Below are 26,941 nucleotides of genomic sequence, written 5' to 3'. Positions count from 1 at the left end.
TTATTGTAACAAGGTGGGGGGCCTCGCAGCCCCCCCCCCCCAAGCCCCGGAGACCGCCACCTCCCCGGGGCTTTGCTAAATAATTAGTGTGGGGGAGCTCAAACACCCCCCCCCCACCCCCCCCTCCCCACACTGCCCCAGGGACCACCACCTACCCGGGGCACTGTTTACTTAAATACGGGGGTCCGTTGCAGACCCCCGGGCCTCGGAGCCACCACCTCCCCGGGGCTATCTTAACCTTGGGAGAAGGGCCACGCGGCCCTCCTCCAGGAGCCCTCGATGGTCCTGGGACCGCCACCCCCCAGGGCCGACTCCTGCAATGTCCAGGGTTGCCCACCCCCCGGGACATTGCCGTTTGCTATGACAGGGCGGGAGCAAGGCTCCTGCCCTGTCATAGCAAACCCCGCTTTGCTTTTTGGAAGCGAGAGCAGGAAACCTGCTCTCGCTTCCAAAAAACAAAGCAGATTGCTTTTGGGCAAGCGCTCCCCTTGCTCAAAAGCAAGGCCGGCTCCCGCAGTAGGCGGGGAGCCAACAGGGACCGTAGGGGCATTGAGGCTCCCCCCCCACAGTCCCCCATGCTGAGGGCCGTCCCAGGGGAATGGGGTCCCTGGGGCCAGAAGTGGCCTGAGGAGGGGGCCACATGGCTCCCCTCCAAAATTATTACATAAGAAAAACAAGTCTGGCCATGCCCCAGGGGATGCTGTCCCTGGGCCGAAATTGGCCTTGGGAGGGGGGCCGAGCAGCCCCCTTCCCGTGTTTTTTGTTGAAAATGTGCAGGCCCTAGGGGGATGGGGTCCCCAAGGCCCAAAACATATTGAAAGAAGGGGGGCCACACAATCCCACTCTTCAAAGAATTCTTTTTTTTTTTTTTTAAAGCCGGCATCTTGCCTCTCTGCAAACGCACCCCCTAGTGCGTTCTAAGTTGGGGAATTAAGTCCCCTTGAATATGAGGGTCCCTGGGGGCCAACTAGCCTCAGGACACAAGAGGACCTCATCCCCCAAGCAGCAGTGCGCCAGGAGCCGCGTTTGCAGAGTGGTGTAAAAAGGGGGTGTGGCCTCGGAGCACTCAGCAATCCAGCTGTGTGGAGCTTACTGGAGGTACCTGGTGGGCTAGTTGGCCTCCAGGGACCCTCATGAGGAAAGGGGACTTCGTCCCTAAACCAAGAGCGCGCCAGGAGGCGTGTTTGCAGAGTGGTGGAGAAAGGGGGCGTGGCCTGTGTCCACCTGTCAGCAATCCCACTGTGTGGGGCTTACTTGAGGTAAGAGGTAGGCTAGTTGGCCCCCAAGTACCACCAGCAGTGAAGGGGACTTCAATCCCCAACGAATAGAGTGCGCCAGGGAGCGTGTTTGCCGAGTCGTGGGCAAACGGGGGTGGCCTGTTATGAGAACTTAGCAATCCTGCTGTGTGGTACTTACTGGTTGGTAATAGGAGGGGTAGTTGGCCCCCAAGGATGTCCTTATGGGCCAAGTACCCCTCTTGTTACCTCCAGTAACACCCACACAGTAGGATTGCTAAGACGTCTTCGGAGGCCATGCCCCCTTTCTCCACCACTCTGCAAATGCACCTCCTGGCAGACTATGGAATGGGGGATGAAGTCCACTTTACTCCTGAGGGACTTTGGGGGCTAAGAAGGGAGAGGAGTTGGCCTAACGGCTAGGGCGCTCAACCTCGGACCTGGGGGAACTGGGATTGACTCTCGGTAAGGACGCTAAACATCCTGTGATTCTGGGCAAATCGCTTAATCTCCCCGTGCCCAACCAAAAAAAAATATGAATGTGTGTCCTCATGTAACATAACTGGTGCTATGTAAAGCGCTCTGATACCTGATTGGATTCGGGTCAAGTTCGCACTATATAAAACTGCTAAAAAAAAAAAAAAGAAGCCATCCTTGTACCTCCTGTAAGTCCTACGCAGCGGAATTCTTGAGCACTGGTCGGAGGCCCATCACCCTTTCTCTACCACTCAGCAAACGCGACTACTAGTTAAAGTAGCATGTTTCTGCTCCTCTGACTCAGAGGTAGTTTTAATCCCCCTTCCCCATTATATACTAAGGCCTAACAGGGGAGGTCATGCCAATCACAGGCGTAGCTCACTCATAGTGTACCCCAGTGTATGTAGGTGTTTTCACTGTATTCTAAGTATCTTTTAGCACAGCACTGGCTCTAGGCGTGGTTAGTCAGAGTCAGTTACCACCAGCACTGGTCAGCAAAGAGTTGGGGGCACAGGATGACTTTGAAACAAGGCCTCTTTCTGCATCTCTGTTGGTTCTTTCTGCATATCTTTTGGTTCTTTCTGCACCTTTCTTTGTCTTTCTGGACTTCTGTTGCCTCTTTCTGCATTTCTCTTGCTTCTTTCTGCGCCTTTCTTCCTCTTTCTGCACATGTCCTACCTCTGTAGGCATAGTTAGAAATTAGCATTTAAAAAACCTTTGAAATTCACTGAAAAAAAAACATAGGTTTCAGGGACATTATAGTTAGTTGGACATTTCACTCGTACAAAACCAGTGAAATATGGCCGTTCAAGTTAGTTCAGCTAACTATAACTCGCGCCTCCGCAATGCACTGCTGACCGTGGTCCATCGATAGGATAGCTTGCCCATGTGCCCATCACCATGTCCGAAATTCCTACACTCCTTGTGGCTATTATTCTTTAAATGAGGACAGGTCCTTTCAGTCCTTCCATTGATCACGGTGCCCAGAAGCACTGACCCCCAGCGGTGGTTCCGAATTTACTATAAACTTTAGGCCCCAGCCTGGCCATGCCTTGATTCACAACTACTTGGCAATTTTTCACTCAGGCATGTAATATAATGTCCTGATGATGATCCCACTATTGTTCTCATGGGATCGAAATGTTGTCGACACAATTTAATTTGTCATTGTTTTTGTGTAACGGTGACACTGTTAATTTTTACTTGTTCTGACTAATGTATGACACACAAGCATCTGTTCTGCCTGAGCCCTTGTTTTGTTTTTGTGTTATATGTACCTTGCTGTACGCCGGACTGTGTCCCACTATATTTTAGTTTCAAATGTATATAATATTAAACTAACCCTGTACGGCTGGACAGTTCCAACTGTGGCAACAATGGTGGATCTTGAAAACAGTATTACGCTATATACAGCACCACGCTGGTCATCTGCTACTTTGTTTAATTTTATTGTTGAATTGCAAGCTTATGCCAGCTAAGGGTAGGTGGCAGCAAGGTTTATTTTTTCTACTTGTATTCTACTATTCCATATGCTTGTGTCAGCATGTGTGTCTGTTTTATTGCAGGTGGGCAAGTAGATACATACAAAAATAAGTTAGTGAGTGGATGAATGGCTGTACGAGTGCAAGAGTGAATGACAAATTGCATGCAGGATTACTTCCCGAGTGCCTGAATTGTTTTGTGATTGAAGAAACACTCAATTATAAGCCAGACCTATGATCATTGCCAATGAGTGATCATAAAGTTAATGGTAACATAATATGCCATGTCACTAATGAGTAAATAAATGGGTGGACCTGCACACCTGGTTTATACAAATTCTTCACGAATGTAAAACATATGTAAATGAAAATACTAATTTTTATTAGCGTGCATTCACGTATGGGGGATATGAGCCGGTGTCCCTGATTAATATAAGTGGTTTGAAGAGGTCTGGGAGAACCCAAACCTATGTGAAGCACCGCTGATTTAGGACACAAAGGTCTCAAAAAGCATGAACAATATTATTCTTAAGTTGAATCAATCAAGTTGCATCATCACTCACGTGCATAAAAACTCAAAACCTTTTGAACATTAAACATCAAATGTTTTATGCCACAATGGAAGAATTATTTAAATAATTAATTGTATACGTGAAACTGTATCCTGGGTTCATGAAAAATGTTTACATCACATTATTCATTTCACAAAATTTGCCTACATAAAATACAAGAAACTCATAGAAAAAGGCAGTCCCAATGCATTTCGGGTTTTCCAAAAACCCTTCGTCAGGGGCTGTATAAATCTCATAAATCAGCTGAATGCGTGTAGTCGTTTTCAAATGGTTATCTTCCAGAACTACAAAAACAAGGAACCATATAAATGTCCATATAAAAATACAAAATCCAAATTTACAAAATGGCCTAAAGGATTTGCACTCGAGAAAAGGCCAAACGTCCCACTGTGTAAACAACAGTGTTCAAAAGATTACGTGCTCAAGGTCTGACAAAAGAAACAGAGTTACATAGTGAGTGTCGAAGATTTAAAGAATATACGAGGTTTTCAAAACACTGTTCTGTGAAATGCAAAGTGAAAAACAAAATGGGCGGGAACCGTGATCCAAAAGGAAACACGGGAATATGTGCCCGTGATCTACAGACACCGGAATACGGTCTTTAATATACCGTAAAGTGCATGCCATGAGTTGCCCGTAAGTAATGCCAGATGTCTGCTCACCCATGAATTAATAAGGCTCAACTCTGCCTTGGTATTAAATCTAAAAACAAATGCAGAGAGTCAACACTCAAGAATTATCAGTAGTCTCAAAGGAATCACTGCTCATGGTAAAAACCGAGATACCTAAGCCTCCGCTTACCTAATGCCGTGAGCCAAATGTTAAAGCCCCGTTTTTTTCATATTAATTCCCAACGGACACCTTGGTAGTCTGAAAATATATAGAAAGTATATCTCAGATTCAATTACACGAGGTGTAAACAGAGATAAAGTAGCGCGTGGTGAGTTAGCGTGTCCGCGTCTCACCTAAATTTTAAAACGCCCAAGTCCACATTGAGATTCCGACTGCAGCCGCATACGTGAAAAACGTGCATTCTAATGAGGGGCGGGAACTTCTATATGCTCAATCGAACAAAAATAGAGGACAGACTCACCGGGGATTCTAATCCCAAGATGCCAGTGTTACAAAAGAGGTATGGTGATTGCACTTGATCATAAAATATGAAAGAAAAGAGAAGGTGTGTGTTATTTAAATTATTTGGTGTGAAAAAAACAAGATAAAAAATACGGTGCTGACGGACGAGTGCAAATCCTGTACATTCTCAATAAATTAGTGATAACTGAAAAAAGTTATCTCAGAATGCTGTCCCTGGGCCGAAATTGGCCTTGGGAGGGGGGCCGAGCAGCCCCATTCCCCAATTGCGTTTCACCATTCTTGAACGCATTCGCATTACTTCAAGCACCGATGTGAACACAGTCCTAGCATGTAGGGAGACCTATTGGATTAAATTCCTCGCGACTCTGTTTCCCGGGGGCCTTAATGACCATTATGAACTGCTATGTTTTGTGTAGATTTGATTCCAACTGAGATAACTTTTTTCAGTTATCACTAATTTATTGAGAATGTACAGGATTTGCACTCGTCCGTCACCACCGTATTTTTTATCTTGTCGTTTTAACACCAAATAATTTAAATAACACACACCTTCTCTTTTCTTTCATATTTTATGATCAAGTGCAATCACCATACCTCTTTTGTAACACTGGCATCTTGGGATTAGAATCCCCGGTGAGTCTGTCCTCTATTTTTGTTCGATTGAGCATATAGAAGTTCCCGCCCCTCATTAGAATGCACGTTTTTCACGTATGCGGCTGCAGTCGGAATCTCAATGTGGACTTGGGCGTTTTAAAATTCAGGTGAGACGCGGACACGCTAACTCACCACGCGCTACTTTATCTCTGTTTACACCTCGTGTAATTGAATCTGAGATATACTTTATATATATTTTCAGACTACCAAGGTGTCCGTTGGGAATTAATATGAAAAAAACGGGGCTTTAACATTTGGCTCACGGCATTAGGTAAGCGGAGGCTTAGGTATCTCGGTTTTTACCATGAGCAGTGATTCCTTTGAGACTACTGATAATTCTTGAGTGTTGACTCTCTGCATTTGTTTTTAGATTTAATACCAAGGCAGAGTTGAGCCTTATTAATTCATGGGTGAGCAGACATCTGGCATTACTTACGGGCAACTCATGGCATGCACTTTACGGTATATTAAAGACCGTATTCCGGTGTCTGTAGATCACTGGCACATTCCCGTGTTTCCTTTTGGTTCACGGTTCCCGCCCATTTTGTTTTTCACTTTGCATTTCACAGAACAGTGTTTTGAAAACCTTGTATATTCTTTAAATCTTCGACACTCACTATGTAACTCTGTTTCTTTTGTCAGACCTTGAGCACGTAATCTTTTGAACACAGTTGTTTACACAGTGGGACGTTTGGTCTTTTCTCGAGTGCAAATCCTTCAGGCCATTTTGTAAATTTGGATTTTGTATTTTTATATGGACATTTATATGGTTCCTTGTTTTTGTAGTTCTGGAAGATAACCATTTGAAAACGACTACACGCATTCAGCTGATTTATGAGATTTATACTCCCCCTGACGAAGGGTTTTTGGAAAACCCGAAATGCATTGGTACTGCCTTTTTCTATGAGTTTCTTGTATTTTATTTAGGCAAATTTTGTGAAATGAATAAGGAGATGTAAACATTTTTCATGAACCCAGGATATAGTTTCACGTATACAATTCATTGTTTAAATAATTCTTGCATTGTGGCATAAAACATTTGATGTTTAATGTTAAAAAGGTTTTGAGTTTTTAAGCACGTGAGTGATAATGCAACTTGATTGATTCAACTTAAGAATAATATTGTTCATACTTTTTGAAACCTTCGTGTCCTAAATCAGCGGTGCTTCACGTAGGTTTGGGTTCTCCCAGACCTCTTCAAACCACGTCACTAATGAGACCATGTGTATTATTTGTGGCGCACATCAAGGAAGATATTACAAGTATTGCATTTAATGTGCTAGTTCTAATTTACATGACAGGTGCTGGAGCCATGGTTCAAAACTATAACTGCTAGTGCAGTATACTACTGAATATATAAAAGATGCCCATGCTGCAAAAGCAATGCAACAGCTAAGTTATGTCTCCTTTCTAAACCTTGAGGCATTTATTTTATTAACAAACTGCCACACACAGAAGCTGAACTTACTTGAACTTCATAGTGTCTGCATGCCACTGCCAGAAACATATCGTCCCATCAGCACCAGTGGAAGTGAGGTATCTGGTTGATCCTATTGTTGCTGGGCTAAACTGGAGAAACACAAACCCACACATTATAGCCTACTGCTTCTAATGCTAACAAGTCATTTGTACCTGCTGTCAAACATGAAACAAATTTCTAAAGTCCAATGATGAATTTGAAGAATTGAGTATGAAACCTCTTTTATAGCATCTCAACATTTTCAATGCAGTTTGACGAAACATATTTCAGTAACTGAGTCAAATAAAAAACACAGGGGAAAAGGATCTGCAGAGTTTCACATAACCATTGTCTAGTCCAGATTAGATCTTCTTCATGGCTACTATTGTTAAGGTTTTATTTGAAAGCTCTTAGCCAATTTTTTACACACCACTGTAGGAAGGTAGGATCTGCTTCCATGGTTACCCAACATTTTGCTGGTGTCAGTATGTTTCTTTGACTAGGTGAACTGGGATCCTGCTAATCAGGACACCGGTCACTGTGCTTCCTCCCTATATTCGACTATGGTAGGTACTTTTGTACCAACAAGAAAGGGTTTGACAGAGTGCACTCCAGTTTTTTCTTTTCATTAACTCCTATTCCTCCTTAGAATCTGATTGCGTGCAGGCCCGAATCGTGGTCTGCCCTAAACCACGTGAGCAAGTAAACCTGTTAAGATGGGGCGACACATCACCCCAATGTCAGACACACAGCATTGTTGAAGCATAACTCTGATGCCATAAATTCATCCAACGTCATCATTTTTATTCCAATTTCATCCACGTTTCACTTTTCATCCATTATGGTACTTTTGTACCACCACAATTGGCTACTATTGTACCCTTATAAATCCCTAACATATGGTACTGAGGTACCCAGTGCATAGGTACACCAGGGGTCTCCCATGGGCTGCAACATGTATTGTGCCACCCCCGAGAGACCACTCAAACTGACTATAGACAGATATAAGTTTCCTTATATCTGAGGTCACTACACTTAAAACATAAAAGTCACCCCTAAGGCAGGCCTTTCAATCCTGAAGGCAGGATGCTGGGTTACAAGTGTGAGGGTAGGCCTGCATGAGGAGGACACTCCTACAAACCCCAGAGTCGATTCTCCAGGCTTTGTAAGTGTTGTAAGCCATTTTGATACATATTGTGGCCATCTGCCATTACGAGATGGGTAACTATATAGTGGCTGTGCCAAACCCGGACATGTTTAGTATCAAATATGTTTCAATTATACCCCAAAACCGTTACCGTGTTGAAGGTATGATTCCATGCACTGGGGGGCCCCTCCGGGAAGCCCCCAGTACTCCCGGTAACAGCCTTTCGGGATCTGCTAGCAAGCTAGTGCTGCTGCCGACACCAAACACAATTCTGCCCTCCTGCTGCTGGGCCGAGCTTGAGACTTGGAAAGTAGAACAATAGGCTTCCTGTCACAGGGAGGTGTGACCACCTCCCAGACAGGACTTTGTGTATTGGGCTGGGGTGGTGGCACTTGCCAGCGCCACCAAACTGCTTTGAAGGGCACACTTGGTGCCATCTTTGATCCAGTTCAGGGACCCTTGGATCCTGCTCTGTCGCGAAATTACACAAAGGACATTGGAGTATCCTCCCCTCTGTCCAGCCTCTCCTCTGGGAGGGTCCCCCGAGTCGTCCTAACCCATTTGGTAGGGTATAAAAGTGCTTAACTGTTGGTGGGTCCTCCGATTAGTCATGAGACAAGACTCAAGCCTGAAACCACGTCACTCTTTAACCATCTAGACACTAAGGTTGGAACTGAGACTGCATCAAGGAAGACTCCTGCTGCTCCTGATCTCGCTGTTCTGCAAGTCTTCTTTGTCGTCTGTCTGTGCTTCTTCCAAATTCTTCAACAGACCTGTGGGCATAAAGGACACCAGAAGTAATCTCCATTTGAGTGAAGGAGTCACTCCCCAGCATCTTCAGGCAATGCAACTAAGCTGACCGGTCTGCTGCTCCCGACGTCCTATGGACTTCGAAATGCTCAGCAACACAGATGGTGGTTCTACAACTCCCTCGAGGCCTGACCGTCCTCTCAGGAAGTTTAAGGCAAGTATCCCTCGTCTGAACCACTGGGTCCGAAACCATGTGCACCACACCAACTTGCTGTTGCCAAGGCTTATTAGCTCTGCACTCCAGAGATCTTCGGGCTACGAGAAGCTCCAGCATCTCTTCTTGCCAAGATCATTGTCCTCACTGCATCCTCTGCACTACGGGCCTTCATCTATGGTGAGCTGCTCGAGGTACTCTTGTGACTCCTGTGGATCCTCTCGAGGATCTTCTCTTGCTTCAGTGGGCTCCCCTGTTTGCTCGAGGCCTGCTCTGACTCTTCTACACTTAGTGAGTACCTTGGACCTTGCTGGTCGCAAAGTTGCTCCTTCATCGTTTACCATGCCTGTTGCAGGTGCCAAGCTCTGGTGTTCCCACCGGACACCGACTCACTGGTTCTCGACATACAACGTGGGACAGCTTGTGAACGGCTCCTGGTCTTCCTCAGTGTCGCCTGGTCCTCACAGCTGCAGCGACAAGGTCACCGGTATCACTCCTGCATCTTCCGATATCAGTGGACATTCCGTGCCTCCTGGTCACCTCCGAGTAGCATAGACTCTGTCCCCTCTGCTTGCAGGTTCTCCTCTTCAAGAATCTACCCTTGGATTCCACTGGACTTACACCTTCTTTACCAGCTGTATCTTCACTGAAGTCCTCCATTGTGGTCTATGACAGTTTTCAACATCACTTCTTACCTATGCACCCAGCTTCCCTGGGGTAGGTATCCTAGTTCCAGGGAAATCCACGGGTGGGGTGACTCTCCAACCTTCTGTCTTCCACTGGGTTTCTTCAGGATCCACTGGGAAGGGTCCTTCCTCTTCAACACTGCACCCACGACTTTCCCGTTGACTTCTATTGAGTACACGGCTGTGTTTCCACTCTGCACACAGCCTCTGTGGGGTTCCTGGGTATTTACTTTGGGTGGTTCCTGTTGTCCCCTGCTCTTCTGAGTCTCCTGATCCAAGTCCCGACTTCGATCGCAGTTCGCATTCCACTTCAGGACTAATAGCAGGATTGATATCTCCTGTATAATATCTCGGTATTAAGTTCAGGGTCGACGTCATCCTTTCGGCCGACACAGTAACACAGCAAGGTAAGACCCCTGGGGAGACCTGCGGGTATATATACATCATGTCTTGCTTAGAAAGACGGAGGAGACTGTGACTTCCCGGCTGACACACTGACCAGAGACGCTGAGGTTCCTGCATGCAGACGCTCCAGCTAGCAGTGATCTAACATCCCTCGCGGGGTGTCCAACTCGAGACCAGGACAGGTCTCACATTCTCTAATTCTCAGGTAATGGGGTGGACTAGACCTTAGAGGGATTCTTGGCACAACACCTACATAGATGCAAGGTACATTTAGGTACATCTAGTTAGGGAGACATCGTAGGAGTACGCACTTATTATCATGTATTCTATGTACTTGTATATATTCATGATTACTGCAAGATGGTAGAACTATAACATCCTTTTACTTTTGTAGTATTGCTAATCATATATCTCTGCTACTGTCTAATGTTGTTGCAGCTCATCTATTCTACACTAGAATAACAACTGTTCAATAAATACTTATTAAAACGCCCAGCCTGTTTATTGTGTGCATCTCCAAGACAAACTAAGTGAGCACGAGTGACTGAGCGAAAAGTAGTATATTGTTTCTTCGATCCTGCGGGATCAGGGTGGTCATTGTTCTGAGATTGCCAAGAACTATTCTCTCCCCGATAAGAGGAGATTCTAGTGGCACTGTGAGCTAGCTGATGCAGACAGGCTAACGTATCCGGTGGGGGTGCATGGAGTCAGTCCACCACAAATCCCACAATTAATGTTATCCAAAACGCGCAGATCCTGTATAGGGTATATAGGAAACTACTTTGTTGTTGCCAATGTGCACACTAGTGTTAAAACTAATTAAGCTTTAAAGTGCATCAATGTTCAATGCTGTGTTGCGAACACCCTGGCGCCTTGAAGATAAATTCACTTCAGAATGCAAAAGGGGGAAAATCCAATTTGCGGGTGTGAGCACAATTTATAATAGCAAGGAGTGCTATCCACTGGTTTCCATAGCATAGGTTCCAAAAACAAAGTTCATACTCTTCAGGTAAAGGATAATCATTTATTTAATCTTCAAATCTTCATAGAATTGCATTCAATATCATGCGTATTCTTTCATTGCAAACAATAAAGTTCATATGCGTGTGTTGATTTAAATTAATGCGTTATTCAGCACAACCCAATGCATTTCGGTCCTAATGGCGACCCTTCGTCGGGGGTCCTTCATTGAAACGCTAAAAAGAAAAGACAGGAAGGATTTCAACTAACAGTCCTATCAATATTTACTACAAATAACCTAAATACATTGATGAAGCGTCCAAACAAAAATAAAGAGTGTGCTCAAAAGGAATAAGTGATTCTCAATGCCCGAAATAAGCAAAGCCGCTGAATGACAGTCTTTTATCAACATGAGCGCAATAAAAAGCGTGCCGAGTCTGTGTGCTTAAATAGTTCAAGAAGAAGAATGTAGGTGACGTTATTATTAGCGGTTAGTCGTGAAAAGAGCATTTAAGAATACGCGAAAAGTTCCCAAGAGAAATGCCATGTGGTGAAACCATGACTTGTGAAGACTTTCGCTTAATGTAGAAGAGTAACGCTGTGCCCGAAGTGAAATACAGAATCAATGATCTTTAGGTGATTAACACGGTTAATAGTGCAGGACGTTAACAATATTATCGTGTTTTAATAATATTATCGTGTTTTAATACCACACGTGAGCTAAAAGCAGAAGCGTTGTGACTTCTATAGTATCCGCTTACAAACCGAAGTCTTTTTCTTGCTGCCGCAAGAGATTACTGATTCTACGTTGGTAAATATTAAGACGCGCTACAAGCAGCAAGACTATAGTTCTTACCGGGTTGCTCTTCCATGTGAATTTCTCACGCATGAACGTAAGTGACGTGGTTAAACGTGCCAATTTAACTTTGCGGCTGACAATTTTAAAGAGAAAGCATCTAGCTTGTCTCGCGAGTGCGAACAATAAAGTTGAAAAAAACTTTGTGAACTCGGAGTGCAAACAGAAATAGACATAAGTTAGCCAAAATTGTTAAATCATTCAATAAAAAATATAAAGAATCGTGTGAAAAACTGTTCCATCCTTTGCTAAATTGTAGCATCTCTATTTACAAATATTAACAATGATTATTCAATTCATAACATAAACATGTGTTAGACAGAATGATGAACCAACATAAAACGTCCTCAATCATATAAGGATTACGTTGCTTATAGTATGATATTTTCTGCATTTCATAGAGAAAACAGCAAAATTCAATTCTGTCATTCCTCCCGAGAGGCTGTAGGGATTGTCGTTTTTTGGTCCAAAAGAATTCAGATCGGGCCAGTGCTTTTTGTGGATCCTTGTCATGTGATGGTTTTTGTGCCTCTAATATCGTGATCCGAAGTTGAGCTACCATCCAATGGAGTGCAACAGTAGATTTTTCATTTTTATTGCGAATATTGCTTTTATGCTCCCCTATACGTAATTTCACTTTTCTTTCCGTCCTTCCCACATACATTTTTCCGCAGGGACATTTTAATGCATAAATCACGTTACAAGTATCGCAAGTACTGGAATGTTTTAAACAGATTTTGTTGCCTTTAGTTGGATGGATAAATGTGTCTCCTACAATCACATTATTACAATGTACACAATTCATACACCTCTGCATGCCTTTGTACGATTTGGTCTTATCCATGCTTGTTTTAGTTAACAGTGCCTTAAGATTCTTCGATCGCTGCATTGCAAAAGTCGACTTATCTGGAAATAGAGCTCTTAAATCAGGTTCCGTGTGAATGATATCCCAATGCCTCATAATGATGGATTTAATTACATTGGCTTTGGTAGAATGTTTCGAAACACACACTAAAAGATCAGATTGTTTAGTGACTGTGGGACATAATAGTTTCACTCGATCAACTGTTGACATTCTACGTTTGGCTTTATCTAGAATGCTCAAGGGATATCCTCTTTGTTGAAATTTTTCAGTAAATCTATGTACAACTTGCTCCGTTTCTTCTAGATCAGATGTAATTCTTTTTAACCTGATAAATTGAGAATAGGGTAAATGTTCCTTGAGAGCAGTATGATGAAAACTGGCGTAATGTAGAATATTGTTTCTGTCCATAGGTTTTGTGAATACACTTGTCTTTATCATGCCATGTTCAATTTGGATTAATACATCCAAAAAATTAATGCGCTACTTATCAGCTTCTATCAAACTTCTAGCTCTATTCAAGAAGAAGATAAATACAAAGAATTCAAACCAAAAAGTTCATTCTGTTCTCCTATTTCACACAAATCCATCGATACTTTTGAACGATTAGTGAAAGCAGAAATTACGAAGATCAACTTTCGAAAACACAATCAAATGAATTTCACAAACAAAGAATGGAGCACTTTGAGACAACTAGCCTTGAACCATCAGTTAACTTTTTGGAAAGCAGATAAAGGAGGGGCGTTGGTTGTGCACGACACAGAATTTTATGAGCAAAGTGTAATGCAACACCTTATGGATAGTGATATATATACAAAGTTGGATAAAGATCCCACGATGGAGTACCAAAAATTGTTAAACCATATTATTTCACATGCAGTTGAGATGGGTTGGATTAACAATAATACTAAGAAATTTCTATCGACCACGTACCCGAGAAGACCAAAACTGTATATGCTCCCTAAGGTACACAAAAATTTGGAAAAACCACCTTTTCGTCAAATAGTTTCGGCATGTGGATCCCTGTCAGAACCACTAGCTCCTTCGTATGCTAACATATATACGGCTAAATTGGAGACTGAACACATTTTGAACAAACTTGAATGGACACAACATCTAGTGCTTTATAAACGTTACATCGATGATATATTAATCATATGGAAAGGTGATCTCCATCAATTAGAAAAGAATATCATCGCTTTGAACTTAATACATGACCGCATGAAGTTCACACACCAAATTGATAAGTCGCGCATTAATTTTTTGGATGTATTAATCCAAATTGAACATGGCATGGTAAAGACAAGTGTATTCACAAAACCAACGGACAGAAACAATACTCTACATTTTGCCAGTTTTCATCATACTGCTCTCAAGGAACATTTACCCTATTCTCAATTTATCAGGTTAAAAAGAATAACATCTGATCCAGAAGAAACAGAGCAAGTTGTACATAGATTTACTGAAAAATTTCAACAAAGAGGATATTCCTTGAGCATTCTAGATAAAGCCAAACGTAGAATGTCAACGGTTGATCGAGTGAAACTATTATGTCCCACAGTCACTAAACAATCTGATCTTTTAGTGTGTGTTTTGAAACATTCTACCAAAGCCAATGTAATTAAATCCATCATTATGAGGCATTGGGATATCATTCACACGGAATCTGATTTAAGAGCTCTATTTCCAGATGAGTCGACTTTTGCAATGCAGCGGTCGAAGAATCTTAAGGAACTGTTAACTAAAACAAGCATGGATAAGACCAAATTGTACAAAGGCATGCAGAGGTGTATGAATTGTGTACATTGTAATAATGTCATTGTAGGAGACACATTTATCCATCCAACTAAAGGCAACAAAATCTGTTTAAAACATTCCAGTACTGGCAATACTTCTAACGGGATTTATGCATTAAAATGTCCTTCCGGAAAAATGTATGTGGCAAGGACAGAAAGAAAAGTGAAATTACGTATAGGGGAGCATAAAAGCAATATTCTCAATAAAAATGAAAAATCTACTGTTGCACTCCATTGGATGGAAGCAAGACACAATGTAGCTCAACTTCAGTTCACGATATTAGAGGCACAAAAACCATCACATGACAAGGATCCACAAAAAGCACTGGCCCGATCTGAATTCTATTGGACCAAAAAACTACAACCCCTACAGCCTCTCGGGATGAATGACAGAATTGAATTTTGCTGTTCTCTCTAAGAAATGCAGAAAATATCATACTATAAGCAACGTAATCCATATATGATTGAGGACGTTTTATGTTGGTTCATCATTCTGTCTAACACATGTTTATGTTATGAATTGAATAATCATTGTTAATATTTGTAAATAGAGATGCTACAATTTAGCAAAGGATGGAACCGTTTTTCACACGATTCTTTATATTTTTTATTTTTTATTGAATGATTTAACAATTTTGGCTAACTTATGTCTATTTCTGTTTGCACTCCGAGTTCACAAAGTTTTTTTCAACTTTATTGTTCGCACTCGCGCGACAAGCTAGATACTTTCTTTTTAAAATTGTCAGCCGCACAGTTAAATTGGCACGTTTAACCACGTCACTTACGTTCGTGTGAGAAATTCACATGGAAGTGCAACCCGGTAAGAACTATAGTCTTGCTGCTTGTAGCGTGTCTTCATATTTACCGATGTAGAATCGGTAGTCTCTTGCGGCAGCATGAAAAAGACTTCGGTTTGTAAGCAAAAAACGATAGAAGTCACAACGCTTCTGCTTTTAGTTCGCGTGTGGTATTAAAACACGAGAATATTATTAAAACACGATGATATTGTTAACGTCCTGCACTATTAACCGTGTTAATTACCTAAAGATCATGGATTCTGTATTTCACTTCGGGCACGCTTCTACACTAAGCGAAAGTCTTCACAAGTCACGGTTTCACCACATGGCATTTCTCTTGGGAACTTTTCGCGAATTCTTAAATGCTCTTTTCATGACTAACTGCTAATAATGACGTCACCTACATTCTCCTTCTTGAACTATTTAAGCACTCACAGACTAGGCACGCTTTTTATTGCGCTCATGTTGATAAAACACACTGTCATTCCGTGGCTTTCTGCTTATTTCGGGCATTGAGAATCACTCATTCCTTTTGAGCACGCTCTTTTTATTTTTGTTTGTACGCTTCATCAATGTATTCAGGTTATTTGTAGTAAATATTGATAGGACTGTTAGTTGAAATCCTTCCTGTCTTTTCTTTTTAGCGTTTCAATGAAGGACCCCTGACGAAGGGTCGCCATTAGGCCCGAAATGCATTGGGTAGTGCTGAATAACGCATTAATTTAAATCAACACGCATATGAACTTTATTGTTTGCAATGAAGAAAGCATTAATATTGAATGCAATTCTATGAAGATTTGAAGATTAAATAAATGATTATCCTTTACCTGAAGAGTATGAACTTTGTTTTTGTAACCTATGCTATGGAAACCAGTGGATAGCACTCCTTGCTATTATAAATTGTGCTCACATCCGCAATTTGGATTTTCCCCTTTTATATAGGAAACTACACAATACTAGCATTAGGATGTATGTTATGAGCACCCGAAAGAGATCCCAGGTAGAAGTCACTTAAGTGGACTGATTGCTCATTCCATGAGAGATTTCCAAGCAGGCTACAAGCCAGACTTGAACAAAGAGGTCATTGGGACCAGGGTCAGAATCCCTAAACTCTAAAAGGGACAGGCCGCCAAATGGATTTTGCCAACAGAGAAGCAGAGTTTGCGAAAGTGTCGGTGAAAAGGAGCTTTAAATGCCACAAGGGTGACAAAGGCAATACTTTTGTGGATCATCAAAAGGGAAGGTCAACACTGCAAAACTACATTCTTTAAAAACATAGAAGGTGTGTGGGAAAGGAGATCTAGAAAAAGTCCATTAACCGATAGGCAAGAGTGACATATCTGCTAGACCCAGGTATACACCTATTTGTACTCTAAATTGCAACACGCCAAACTCACAAACAAAAAGAAAAAATCATTTTAAGTGACATCTTATTGTGCCTTACCTGAATGGAAGTAATGGAAGCTGAATGTCCCTGAAGAACAGCAACAGGTGCACAGGTTCGAAGACACCACACTCTGACAATTTTATCGCAGCTGCCAGCAGCTAACAACGTGTTTTCATAATTTACAGCCATATCAGAAATTTCAGCAGAGTGTCCTCGCAATGTACAGAGAAGACGCCCATCATCAGTAGCCCAAATTTTCACCAAACAGTCATCTGATCCCTATATTTAACAGAATGGAAACAACAACAAAATGTGAAGTCAAGCAGTATTACCTGGACACTTAACTTTAACAGCTCAAATTAAAAAATCTGAATATTTAAATGATACAGAACTGAATACAGATATACTAGTAGATTCCTATTGGGAATGTGGCGATTAAGACAAACGACGTGGAGGGGCTTAGTAGCAAAAGGAATACTATAAACAGCCTATGCCTTCAACTTGCACCTAATTGTGATAAAATGTATGATATATAGTGAGCATCGCCTATCTCCTTAGGACTAGTAATGCATTACTCCTAATGGAAGTTTCCCTGTGAGGAACATCTAGGAATTAATAACTATGCACAGGACGCTTTATGATGTGATGTGAACTAAACTGCATATTTATGGTCTTATATGTGATGTGCTCTAAACGGAGCACATTTTAAAATGGCTTACCTGTTCATTTGAACTAGCAGTAATGAAACGGACCAGCACAGTGGCATATCTTTTTAAAAAAAATGTTTTATTCGAACCAAGTCTCAAAAATGACAGCTTCACGCCTACAACCCAGTGGGCCGGCAGCACAGTAATACACAGCAAATGACACAGCTATTTAGCCAACAACCCATGGGGCAGGCAGCGATCAGCACTCATAGGCAGTAGACGGTCCATCACTCAAAAAATCACATGTGATACAAGATCCCACTTCCCAGGACAATAGTCACACTGTACCGTGGGCCGCCTAAAGCAGGCAACCATACATATCGCCCCCAGGCCAGTGCCCCCCAGTATCTCCAGCAGGAGGGGTCCCATGTCAGCTTATGGAGACCAAACCATCCGTAGCCTTTGCGGAAATCATACAGCGAGTCTAATGTGGGTCCGCATCAAGAAGAATATGACCAAGGGGGTGCCACATGTTATAGCTGAGAAAAAGAAACTCGTAATGCAAGGTCTTGTGTATTTGAGTCAGTGGTGGCAGGAACAGCCCCCTCGGAAGCAACCTCTTTGGTGAGTAGGTAAGTTGTGTATAGACCCCAGAAGTTCTTCGGTCTACTCCTGGGGGGGTAGTAATTTGCTAAAGAACTCAGTCTGAATGCTGCAATAGAGCATGTCCTGCGACCACTGCGCCATTGTGGTGACCGGATCCATTCGACCAGCACATTGCGACCAATAAACCCATATCAACCAACCTGCGGACCGCTTTAGGTAGTCGTTTAGAATACCCCAGGAGAGCCAAGGCCGGCTCTGGGGGTAGCTCCATCTCCACCACCCTGCCCAATTCCAGAAAGATCTGTTCCCAAAATGTATACACTTCCGGGCAGTGCCAAGCCAGATGGACAGAGTCGGGTCTTCCCTGAGCCCATATCGAGATAGTCTCTCTGGGGTATAATACACTCTATTCAAGAACTTGAAATGGACAAGCCTATGTCTGCCATGTAGTGAAATGCGTCGGGTGCTAGTACAGCAATAGGACCACATAGTATCATCTATTTCCTGTTGCAGGTCTCGTTGCCAGGCCAGTCTGGCTTTCGTGTATTGATTCGCCCTATGAGACATTGATAGTTTATAAACGTTGGAAACTGCCGTGCGCGGTGATTTAGCTTTAATAATATATGTCAATTCCAACATCTCCGGGGGCTCCTGCAAATCATCCCCCAACAGTTCCTGGAGAGCTCCTCGCACCCTGTGATATTGAAATCTCTGAAGCAGAGTACATACAGCGGCTGTGCCCTCCACATCCTCCCATGTCTTCACCACTCCATCTTGAAACAAGTCTCCCAGCTTCAGGACATTCAGCGATTGCAAGGCTCGGATCACTCCTTTGTCACGACAGGGGGCAAGCCAAAGGGCCCATTCAATAGGCATCGCGGGCGAGTACAATAGAGATACCGTCTGCAAGTTCAACAGAGTGTGCCAAGTGTAACATGTCGAGGATTCCCGTCCTGCGATCAGAAGTTCCACATATGGTGGCCGGCAGAGGCAGCGGGTCAGTAAAGAGCCGTTCCATGCGTAGAAAAGGGATATCAGATCTGGGGCGCCCAGCCCACCCATGTGACACAGGAGGGAAAGTACCTGCCAACACACCCGTGCTTGTTTGCCCGCCCAAGCTAGCCGTATCAGTAATGCCTGGACTCGTTGAAAAAAGGATACCGGTAGAACAATGGGGAGGTTTGTGAACAAGAACAGGAAGCGGGGCAAAGCCACCATCTTCATGATGGACACCCTGCCTAGTATAGATAGCGGTAGCTTAATCCAGCTTTCAACGTCATCCTCCAACCTACTGACCGCAATACCGTAATTCTCCCTAAACACGACCTCCGAATCCGTGTGGAGCCGTATACCCAGATATCGAATCGACTCAGCAGACCAGCATAATGGATATTCTGGTTCAAACTACGACGTAGCCAGGGTAAGTGGAAAAATAATGGATTTTGCCCAGTTGACTCGCAACCCCGACAAAGCTTCAAAATGTACCACCTCTCTAAGGAGAGAGACGAGGTTTTCCTCCGGGTTTCGGACATACAACAGTGTATCATCCGCATACGTGGAGACCACTATCTTATATGCCGGGAAACTAATTCCTTCATGTCCGTGGTATTCTCGGAGAGCACACGCCAATGGCTCTGCAATCAGAGTATATAAAATGGGGGATAACGGGCAGCCTTGTCTCGTTCCTCGCGTAATAGCTATGGCCTCCGTAACCAGGTTACCAATTTTTATTCGTGCCGTGGGCGTAGCATACAACACCCCAAGCAGCTGAAGGCAGACAGGGCCAAGCCCCATCCTAGTGAGAACCTGCTGCAGGAAAGCCCATTCCACGGAGTCGAAGGCCTTCTCCATGTCTAGAAAGACCGCAACAGCCTTAGTATTGTGTCGGACATGCTGGATGGTACCAAATACAGTGCGTAGGTTGTAGGTAAGATTTCTTATCCGGGACAAACCCAGCCTGCTCCGGAGCTACCAACAACGGCGCTGGTGGGGTAAGTCGGTTGGCAAGGATTTTTGCAAAGATTTTGGTATCCACATTAAGCAAGGAGAGGGGGCCGTAAGAACCACACTCATCCAACGGGTTATCTGGTTTAGGTATGGCAACAATAACCGCCTCTCTCATCGAGGGTGGCATGGTTCCAGACACGCACAGGTCATCAAAAAGCTCAGCTAGATGCGGTAGTAGCAGTTCCAGAAATGTCTTATAGAACCAGACCGTTAGGCCGTCAGTCCCCGGAGCGCTATTCACCCGCATTCCGGACAGTGCCAGCAAAATTTCCTCCTTTTCAATAGGCCGCGTAAGAAACTCGCAGCGTGTGTTCCTAAGAAAGGGCAATTTGATAAGTTCTAAGTAGTTCAAGATTTGATCCCCAGTTCCAGCAGTCTGGGAGGCATATAAGTCACCATCATATCTCCTAAAGCGGTCCGCTATATCCGCTTTGTCTGAACAGTGCGCTCTCTTTGGACTTAAGCTCTGTGATCAGAGTCCTGCTACGCTTAGCTTTAATGATCTGCGCCAGAACCGACCCCGGTCTATCCCCCTCTCCATAGGTGCGTGCCGTTGCGTATTTGCCCAGGTGTTTTAGTTCACTATCTGCAGCGGCCTGGTACTGCCCCAGGCGGTCCTTAATGGCTTGTTCAATTGTTTCGTCCGGGTTCTCTGTCCACTGAGCCCACGTTGATGGGGAAAAAGGATTCTATAGCCTCAGCTAGTTCAGTTTAGTTTTAAAAAGGGGATCCAGCAGGGAATAGGGGGGGGAAGCGCCAGGTGAATTGCGGTATGGTCCTCTTTGGCGTGTTAAGAACCAGTAGCAACGTGGAGTGATCCGATAGAGTACGCAGTAGAATCAAGCACTCCCGAACATGAATCATAAAGGAAGCCGAGAGGAACCAAAAATCTATACGGGTGTGTAAGTTGTGATACGCAGAGTAATGTGTGTATCCCCCTTCATCTGGGTACCTAGAGCGCCAAACATCGCAGAGGCCCAATCTTGTCATAGCGCCATCAAGAGCCCTTGCCGCTGCTGTAATCCTCCTTACCGGGCCCCCAGATCTATCCAAGTGTGGCACTCTGACCAAATTTAAGTCCCTCCCCCCCATATATACCGTGTCTCCGTGTATCTTGCTACCACAATCTCCAGGGCTGTGAAAATCTCCGGGCAAATATAATTAGGGCTGTTTATATTCACTACAATTATGTTCATACCTTTTCCCTGACACCTGGAGATGACATTGCGACCGTTCACGTCCGATTCCAATTGGACCAATGTGTAGGAAGATTTAGGGTTAACCCAAGTCAATACCGACCTAGCATGTGTCATAAATCCGGAGACATTAACATGGTCCGCCAGACCTCTGCTTCGCAGAATAGCACTGTCCAATGGGAGGTGAGTCTCCTGAATCAGTGCCACATCAATATTCTGCCGTTGCAGGTACTGGATTACCTTACGTAGTTTGCGATGGTCGTTGAGCCCCCGGACATTCCACGTAAGTGTGCGTAGGGAGCCTAGTTGCCCCGGCCCATGAGATTCACTGTGTCTTGCCATCTGCCCTTACGCTAAATGTGATGCGACCTGGATCCTGCCACCTGTGTCTAGTGTGCCTATCCACCAAAGACAGATATGAGACTTTAAACCACAGAAACAATAAAACAATCCCCGTAACCCACACTCCCCCCTCTCACAACAGGCCTCCCCAACTTGGTCGTGAGGCAATCCCAGCAGCATCCAGACTACCACCCACCATACCCCCCTCCCCCCCTTTAAACAGTACCCCTGTCGTGTGTTGCACTCGTGGGCAGATGTTGCTCAACATCACAAAAAAAATACAATGTAAAACTCGAACATCCCCGCTCTTCACACATCGTTCCAATCGTAAGCAACAGCAACGTTAACCCAAGATACCTAGACCCCAAATCAATAAACAGTTCACTAGTGCAGCAGCGGCAGCTTTCTGTCGAGTGTCCAACAGGTCTAGTAGCACAGCCCGCACATACCTAAAAAGCAGGTGCAAGTGTTAGGAGGTCTCCACCCATAACAGTCAGGGAATGTTACGTGCAGGGTTCCGACCGTTGTACACTCCCTCTGCCCGACAGCAAGGAGAGGACCATCGCCTTCTCCGAGAAATGCAGGCAATCTGGAGGATGGCCACTGGAGCTGCGGAACTACAGCTCCCAGTGGCCTGTGCGGTGGGAGACGCACGTGTGCCGGAAGTGACGCAGCGTTGAGTTCCGGAGAGCTGCCGGAGCCGGAGAGAAGAACCCCGCAGATTATCCTGAGTACGCCACAGGACACGACCAAAGGATTCAAGCTGCCATATATCCCGGGTGGGGTAAGGGTGTCGGTGACACCGCCAATAGTCTTTCCTTCCTCATAGCGCTATCATTGTAGCGGCCGCTGCAGTCGTGCATGGATTTTGATACTTTGCAATATTTGGCAAGAGGGTGTCGGATTCCGTGAACATCCCCGTGTTGGCTCACCGTCTCAATGAAGCTCATGCGCCTTGGCTGGTATCTTTACCAGGTGGTATATTGTTTACCGTGTGTACTTAAACTCCACCAGGAATGGTTGCTTATTTACAGTACTATGAAAACGCAATACTAGCTGCTATGCCATTTTTCTGTGATAATTGCCAAGTTATAAAAGTGTGTGTTTGTTTCGTCTTATAGCAAGGGAAATGTGAGAGGTAGCTTAAGTAAATCATAAGCCTTCCTCCCTTGTGAGACCTGCGCACACACCTTTTCTGGTGGGTAATACACACCTCCAACTGCAGTGTCTCTGGTATAGAAAGGTTTTGAAACATCATTTATATACATGTTTGTTTGTCCACAGTTCTTACGTCCGAGTATTGCATACGTTCCTTCTAAGCCTTAGAAGACAATGTAGCCAAGAGAAGGTCTTGATGAATGCCTAATCGTCCTTCTACTTGCAGCTGCCAGACTGGTTATTTTTCTTTACAGATAGACCTGGTTAAAACATTGTTGAACAAAGCATGGAATGAAGGCTATCGTTGTTTCAGAGCAGTGTGTCTTAATCAGCCTTTTCTTTTCACAGGTCTCCCTCCCCACTGTTCCCTTCCTTTCCTTCCCCCGATTGACCCCCTTAATCTTCCGTGCCTTCACAGCAATCGGAATTGAGGTTGTCAATAGGTGGACCCCATTGAGCAACGAACCGATCCTGAGAGGCCTCCGAGGGACCGTGACAGAACAATCTGCCTAATATATAATATACCACTTCCGGTCGGTTCGTTGTTACCATGGCCACCCTGGAGGACGTATTAGCCACCTTAGGGACCCTACAGCTAGAAATAGCCGCTTCCAGGCCGAGACAGCAGCCCTACAAGATACAGTGGATTGGCTTCAAAAGAACCCCTTTGACGTTCAGCCTGGTCGAGCCACTGGCACGAGTCCCTTTCAGTTTGGGACTCCCTCATTTCACACACCATTGACGGTTGAAATGCCCACGCCCATCCCTTCGGCAGCCCCTGAACGTTTCCATGAAGAGGCATTTAAAGTAAGGGTCTTCGTGACACAGGTGCTGCTGCATTTCTCTTGTAGGCCCAAGGCCTTTCCCACAAATCAGGCTAGAGTAGCCTTTATGATCTCCTACTTAACGGGGTATGCGGCTCAATGGGCGGTGCCCTATGTCCGCCGAGACGACCCACTGTTGTACGATTGGGATATGTTTAGGAAGGAGTTCGAAACAGTGTTCGATCGTAGGGCTGCCTCTTTTTCGGCTGATAGAGAGTTACTGGAACTCAAACAAGTAAACAGGGACTTGGTAGTGTACATCAACACCTTCCAACGGTTAGTGGCCGAAACACAGTGGCCCGAAGAAAAAAGGGCCGCCCTGTTTTACCAAGGACTGAAGAACGAAATGAAGGACGTGTTAGCTCAGATCGATCCCCAGGCTTCTACTTGTATTGATCTTATGAACCTCGCTCTGCGACTGGATTATCACATGGGTGAACGTGGAGGGGACATGAAGAGAGTAGAACGACAGCCAATGTGGTTTGATAAGGGAAGAAACAAAGGGGGGTCGTCTGGGTCTACCATTGAACCCATGGATATAGGTGCAGTGCGAGCCCCACTGACCCAAACAGAGAGAGAGGTGAAACTAAAGACTGGTCTCTGCATGTATTGCGGCAAAAAGGGACATTTCGTAAAGGAGTGTTTAGCCAAACTACGAACAAGTTTTGGGATAAAAAGACCATCAGGAGGTAACCCAGATAGTCCACAGGAAAACTAACAAGCTCAAGGAGATTAGAAGGGAAATCCTTGGGTGGTGTGAGTATCCCTTCCATAATGAATAAAGCAGAGTTATCTTCTGAACACGTCTTTCTACCCGTCAAGTTAAACACACACAAGGGATGGCAAAACATAGAAGCCATGCTTGATTCCGGAGCCACAGGGCTTTTTATGGACCTTTGTATGGCCAGAAACCTATGCCTTGGGTTGGTTGCCAAGGACAGTCCAGAAGAGGTATTGGCTGTCGATGGGAGGAAGCTAAGTACAGGCCCTATTAGATTGCAAACGGACAACTTAGAAATGTGTTGTGGGGGAGGACATACAGAATGGTTGCGCTTTAACATCATTCAGGCTCCTCAGTACGGTGTAATTCTGGGTCTTCCTTGATTGAGATTACATAACCCGGTTATCAACTGGAAAGAAAGACTTGTGGACTTTAGCAGTTCATGGTGCAAAGAACATTGCTTTACCGAACTCCCGAATTTCGTGCTCAGTGTAGCCATGTCACATAAGATAGCAACAGCCATTGAAACGGATATGCAATTACCCCCGTGGTACCGGGAATACCAAGATGTATTTTGCAAGATGCTAGCCGATACATTATCCCCTCATAGGCATTATGACTGCCGGATTGATTTAATGCCTGGAGCTGTAATTCCTTGTGGATGGTTATATGCTTTAACAGAAGCAGAAAATACCCATTTGCGAGAATATCTGGATAAATACCTAGAGAACGGGTTTATACGCCACTCAAGGTCGCCAGCTGCCTCTCCTCTCTTTTTTATCCCTAAGGCAAAACGGAGAGAAAAGAGCCTGCATAGACTTTAGAGCCCTAAACAATAGAACAATTAAAAACAGGTATCCCTTGCCTTTGATACCAGTTCTTCTTGAGCAGGTCAAAACAGCCACCATTTACACTTGTCTAGACTTGAAGGGGGCGTACCACCTGGTACGAGTGCGGGAGGGCGACGAGTGGAAAACGGCCTTCCGCACGAGATACGGGCTATATGAGTACATGGTGATGCCCTTCGGCCTGTGCAATGCCCCCGCGGCATTTCAATATTTCGTTACGAGGTGCTGCGGGAGTTTTTGGACAAGTTTGTGGTGGCATACATCGATGACATTCCGATTTACTCCTCCACAGTCGAGGAACATCGTTCACATGTTTGTCAGGTGTTTGAAGCACTAAGGCGGAATAGGCTATACTGCAAGGTCAGCAAGTGTGAATTTCACGTAAATGAAGTAGAGTTCCTGGGGGTTATGCTGACGCCCACAGGTCAGAAAATGTCGGAGAGAAAAATCTTAGCCGTGAAAGAATGGCCGTAACCTACTAACGTTCAAGACATCCAATGTTTTCTTGGTTTTGCGAATTTTTATCGCAGATTTATTAGTCATTTTTCTAACGTTGTGACTCCAATAACCAAGCTGTTGAAGAACAATGAGCCATTTCCTTGGGCAAAGGAAGCGGAGACCTCCTTCCAGAGTTTGAAGAAAGCCTTTGTTGCTGTGAGAAAGTGGCTCTGTATATACTGTTCCTTAATAGGTACAGGGTGTACAGAGTCCACAGACCCCAAGGGTTTAACAGAGGTTAAAGTTAGATATAACCTTACTCTCCAAAGTGGTAGCCTGGTCGAGCAGTAAGGCAGTATCAGAGGACGTGTAAAGCATTTGTTGTACACACTCAGTCAGCAAATAGTTCCACACACTCAATGACTGAACTCTAGGCCAATGGTTTGTATATAAAAAATATATGCTTGTTTTATTTTAGATCCAACACTTGGAATTAAAATATACTTTCTCGACAGGAGATGTTTCATAAAAATACTTTTGTATATGCAATTGACTTTTTAGTAAACAGTTACAAATAGTTGCAGTAGGCAACTCTATTTCCAAACACAATACATTGAGCTCAATGATAAATTCAAATTATATGCAACAGATTACTTTGTAGATTACTTTTGTAATTCCAGGCTTGGATCCTAGATCCAGTCCTGGGTCAGTTCTCAGAATCAGCTGTTGAAAGTCGACTTTGGTACTGTAATGATTTTTAACTAATATTTAGCTATTTCAAAAGGGAGCACTTAGAAAATATTTCAGAGCAAATAATCAATGATTCCCTATGGAAGGAAATGTAGGTTACAGGTACAGTAGGTTATCGTTACTTTTGTAATCCAGTACTGGGTGTCTAGACTCAGTACTGGGACATTTATCCAAAACAGGTAAGTAATTACGTTTTCAGATGTTATACGATTTTTGAGGAATATTTAGAAATTGCAGAAATCAACACTTAGAAGAAATTTCACAGAAAAGCAGTCAATGGTTTCCTATGGAAGAAAAAGGAGTTAAAGGTAAGTATAGTTGTGGGTACTTTTCAGAGTCAGTGCTGGGCACCAAGATCCAGCACTGGGAGCTCACCTAAGAGCAGGTGAGTAAATTCGTTTTTGGTACTCGGCTGATTTTTGGTGAATATTTTGAGTTTTGAAAAGTTCACACTTAGAAGAATTTCCAAGAAGAAGGCAGTCAATGTTACCCTATGAGGAAAATGAAGTTAGCGGTTTAAGGGTAAGTACTCGACTGGCAGAGTTGAAGTTCTGGGCATAGACTCAGGGGT

The 26,941-nt window shown here is 44.0% G+C and overlaps 1 protein-coding gene across 2 annotated transcripts in view; it reads right to left on the bottom strand.

The window, feature by feature from the left end:
- Positions 1-26,941, bottom strand: part of BRWD3 (bromodomain and WD repeat domain containing 3) — a 1,513,493-nt gene that overhangs the window by 1,379,540 nt on the left and 107,012 nt on the right. For both annotated transcript variants that reach the window (XM_085607835.1, XM_085607833.1), the window contains 2 exons: positions 16,891-17,112; positions 6,983-7,083 (listed from right to left, as the gene is read on the bottom strand). In XM_085607835.1, coding sequence (XP_085463961.1) covers positions 6,983-7,083; positions 16,891-17,112 — 323 coding nt within the window. The remainder of the gene's footprint in view (positions 1-6,982; positions 7,084-16,890; positions 17,113-26,941) is intronic.

Source organism: Triturus cristatus, chromosome 5_2 (genome assembly GCF_964204655.1).
Source record: "Triturus cristatus chromosome 5_2, aTriCri1.1, whole genome shotgun sequence".
Taxonomy (NCBI): Eukaryota; Metazoa; Chordata; class Amphibia; order Caudata; family Salamandridae; genus Triturus; species Triturus cristatus.
Note: the sequence above shows the minus strand (reverse complement) of the source record. Positions and strands in the feature narration are given on the sequence as shown.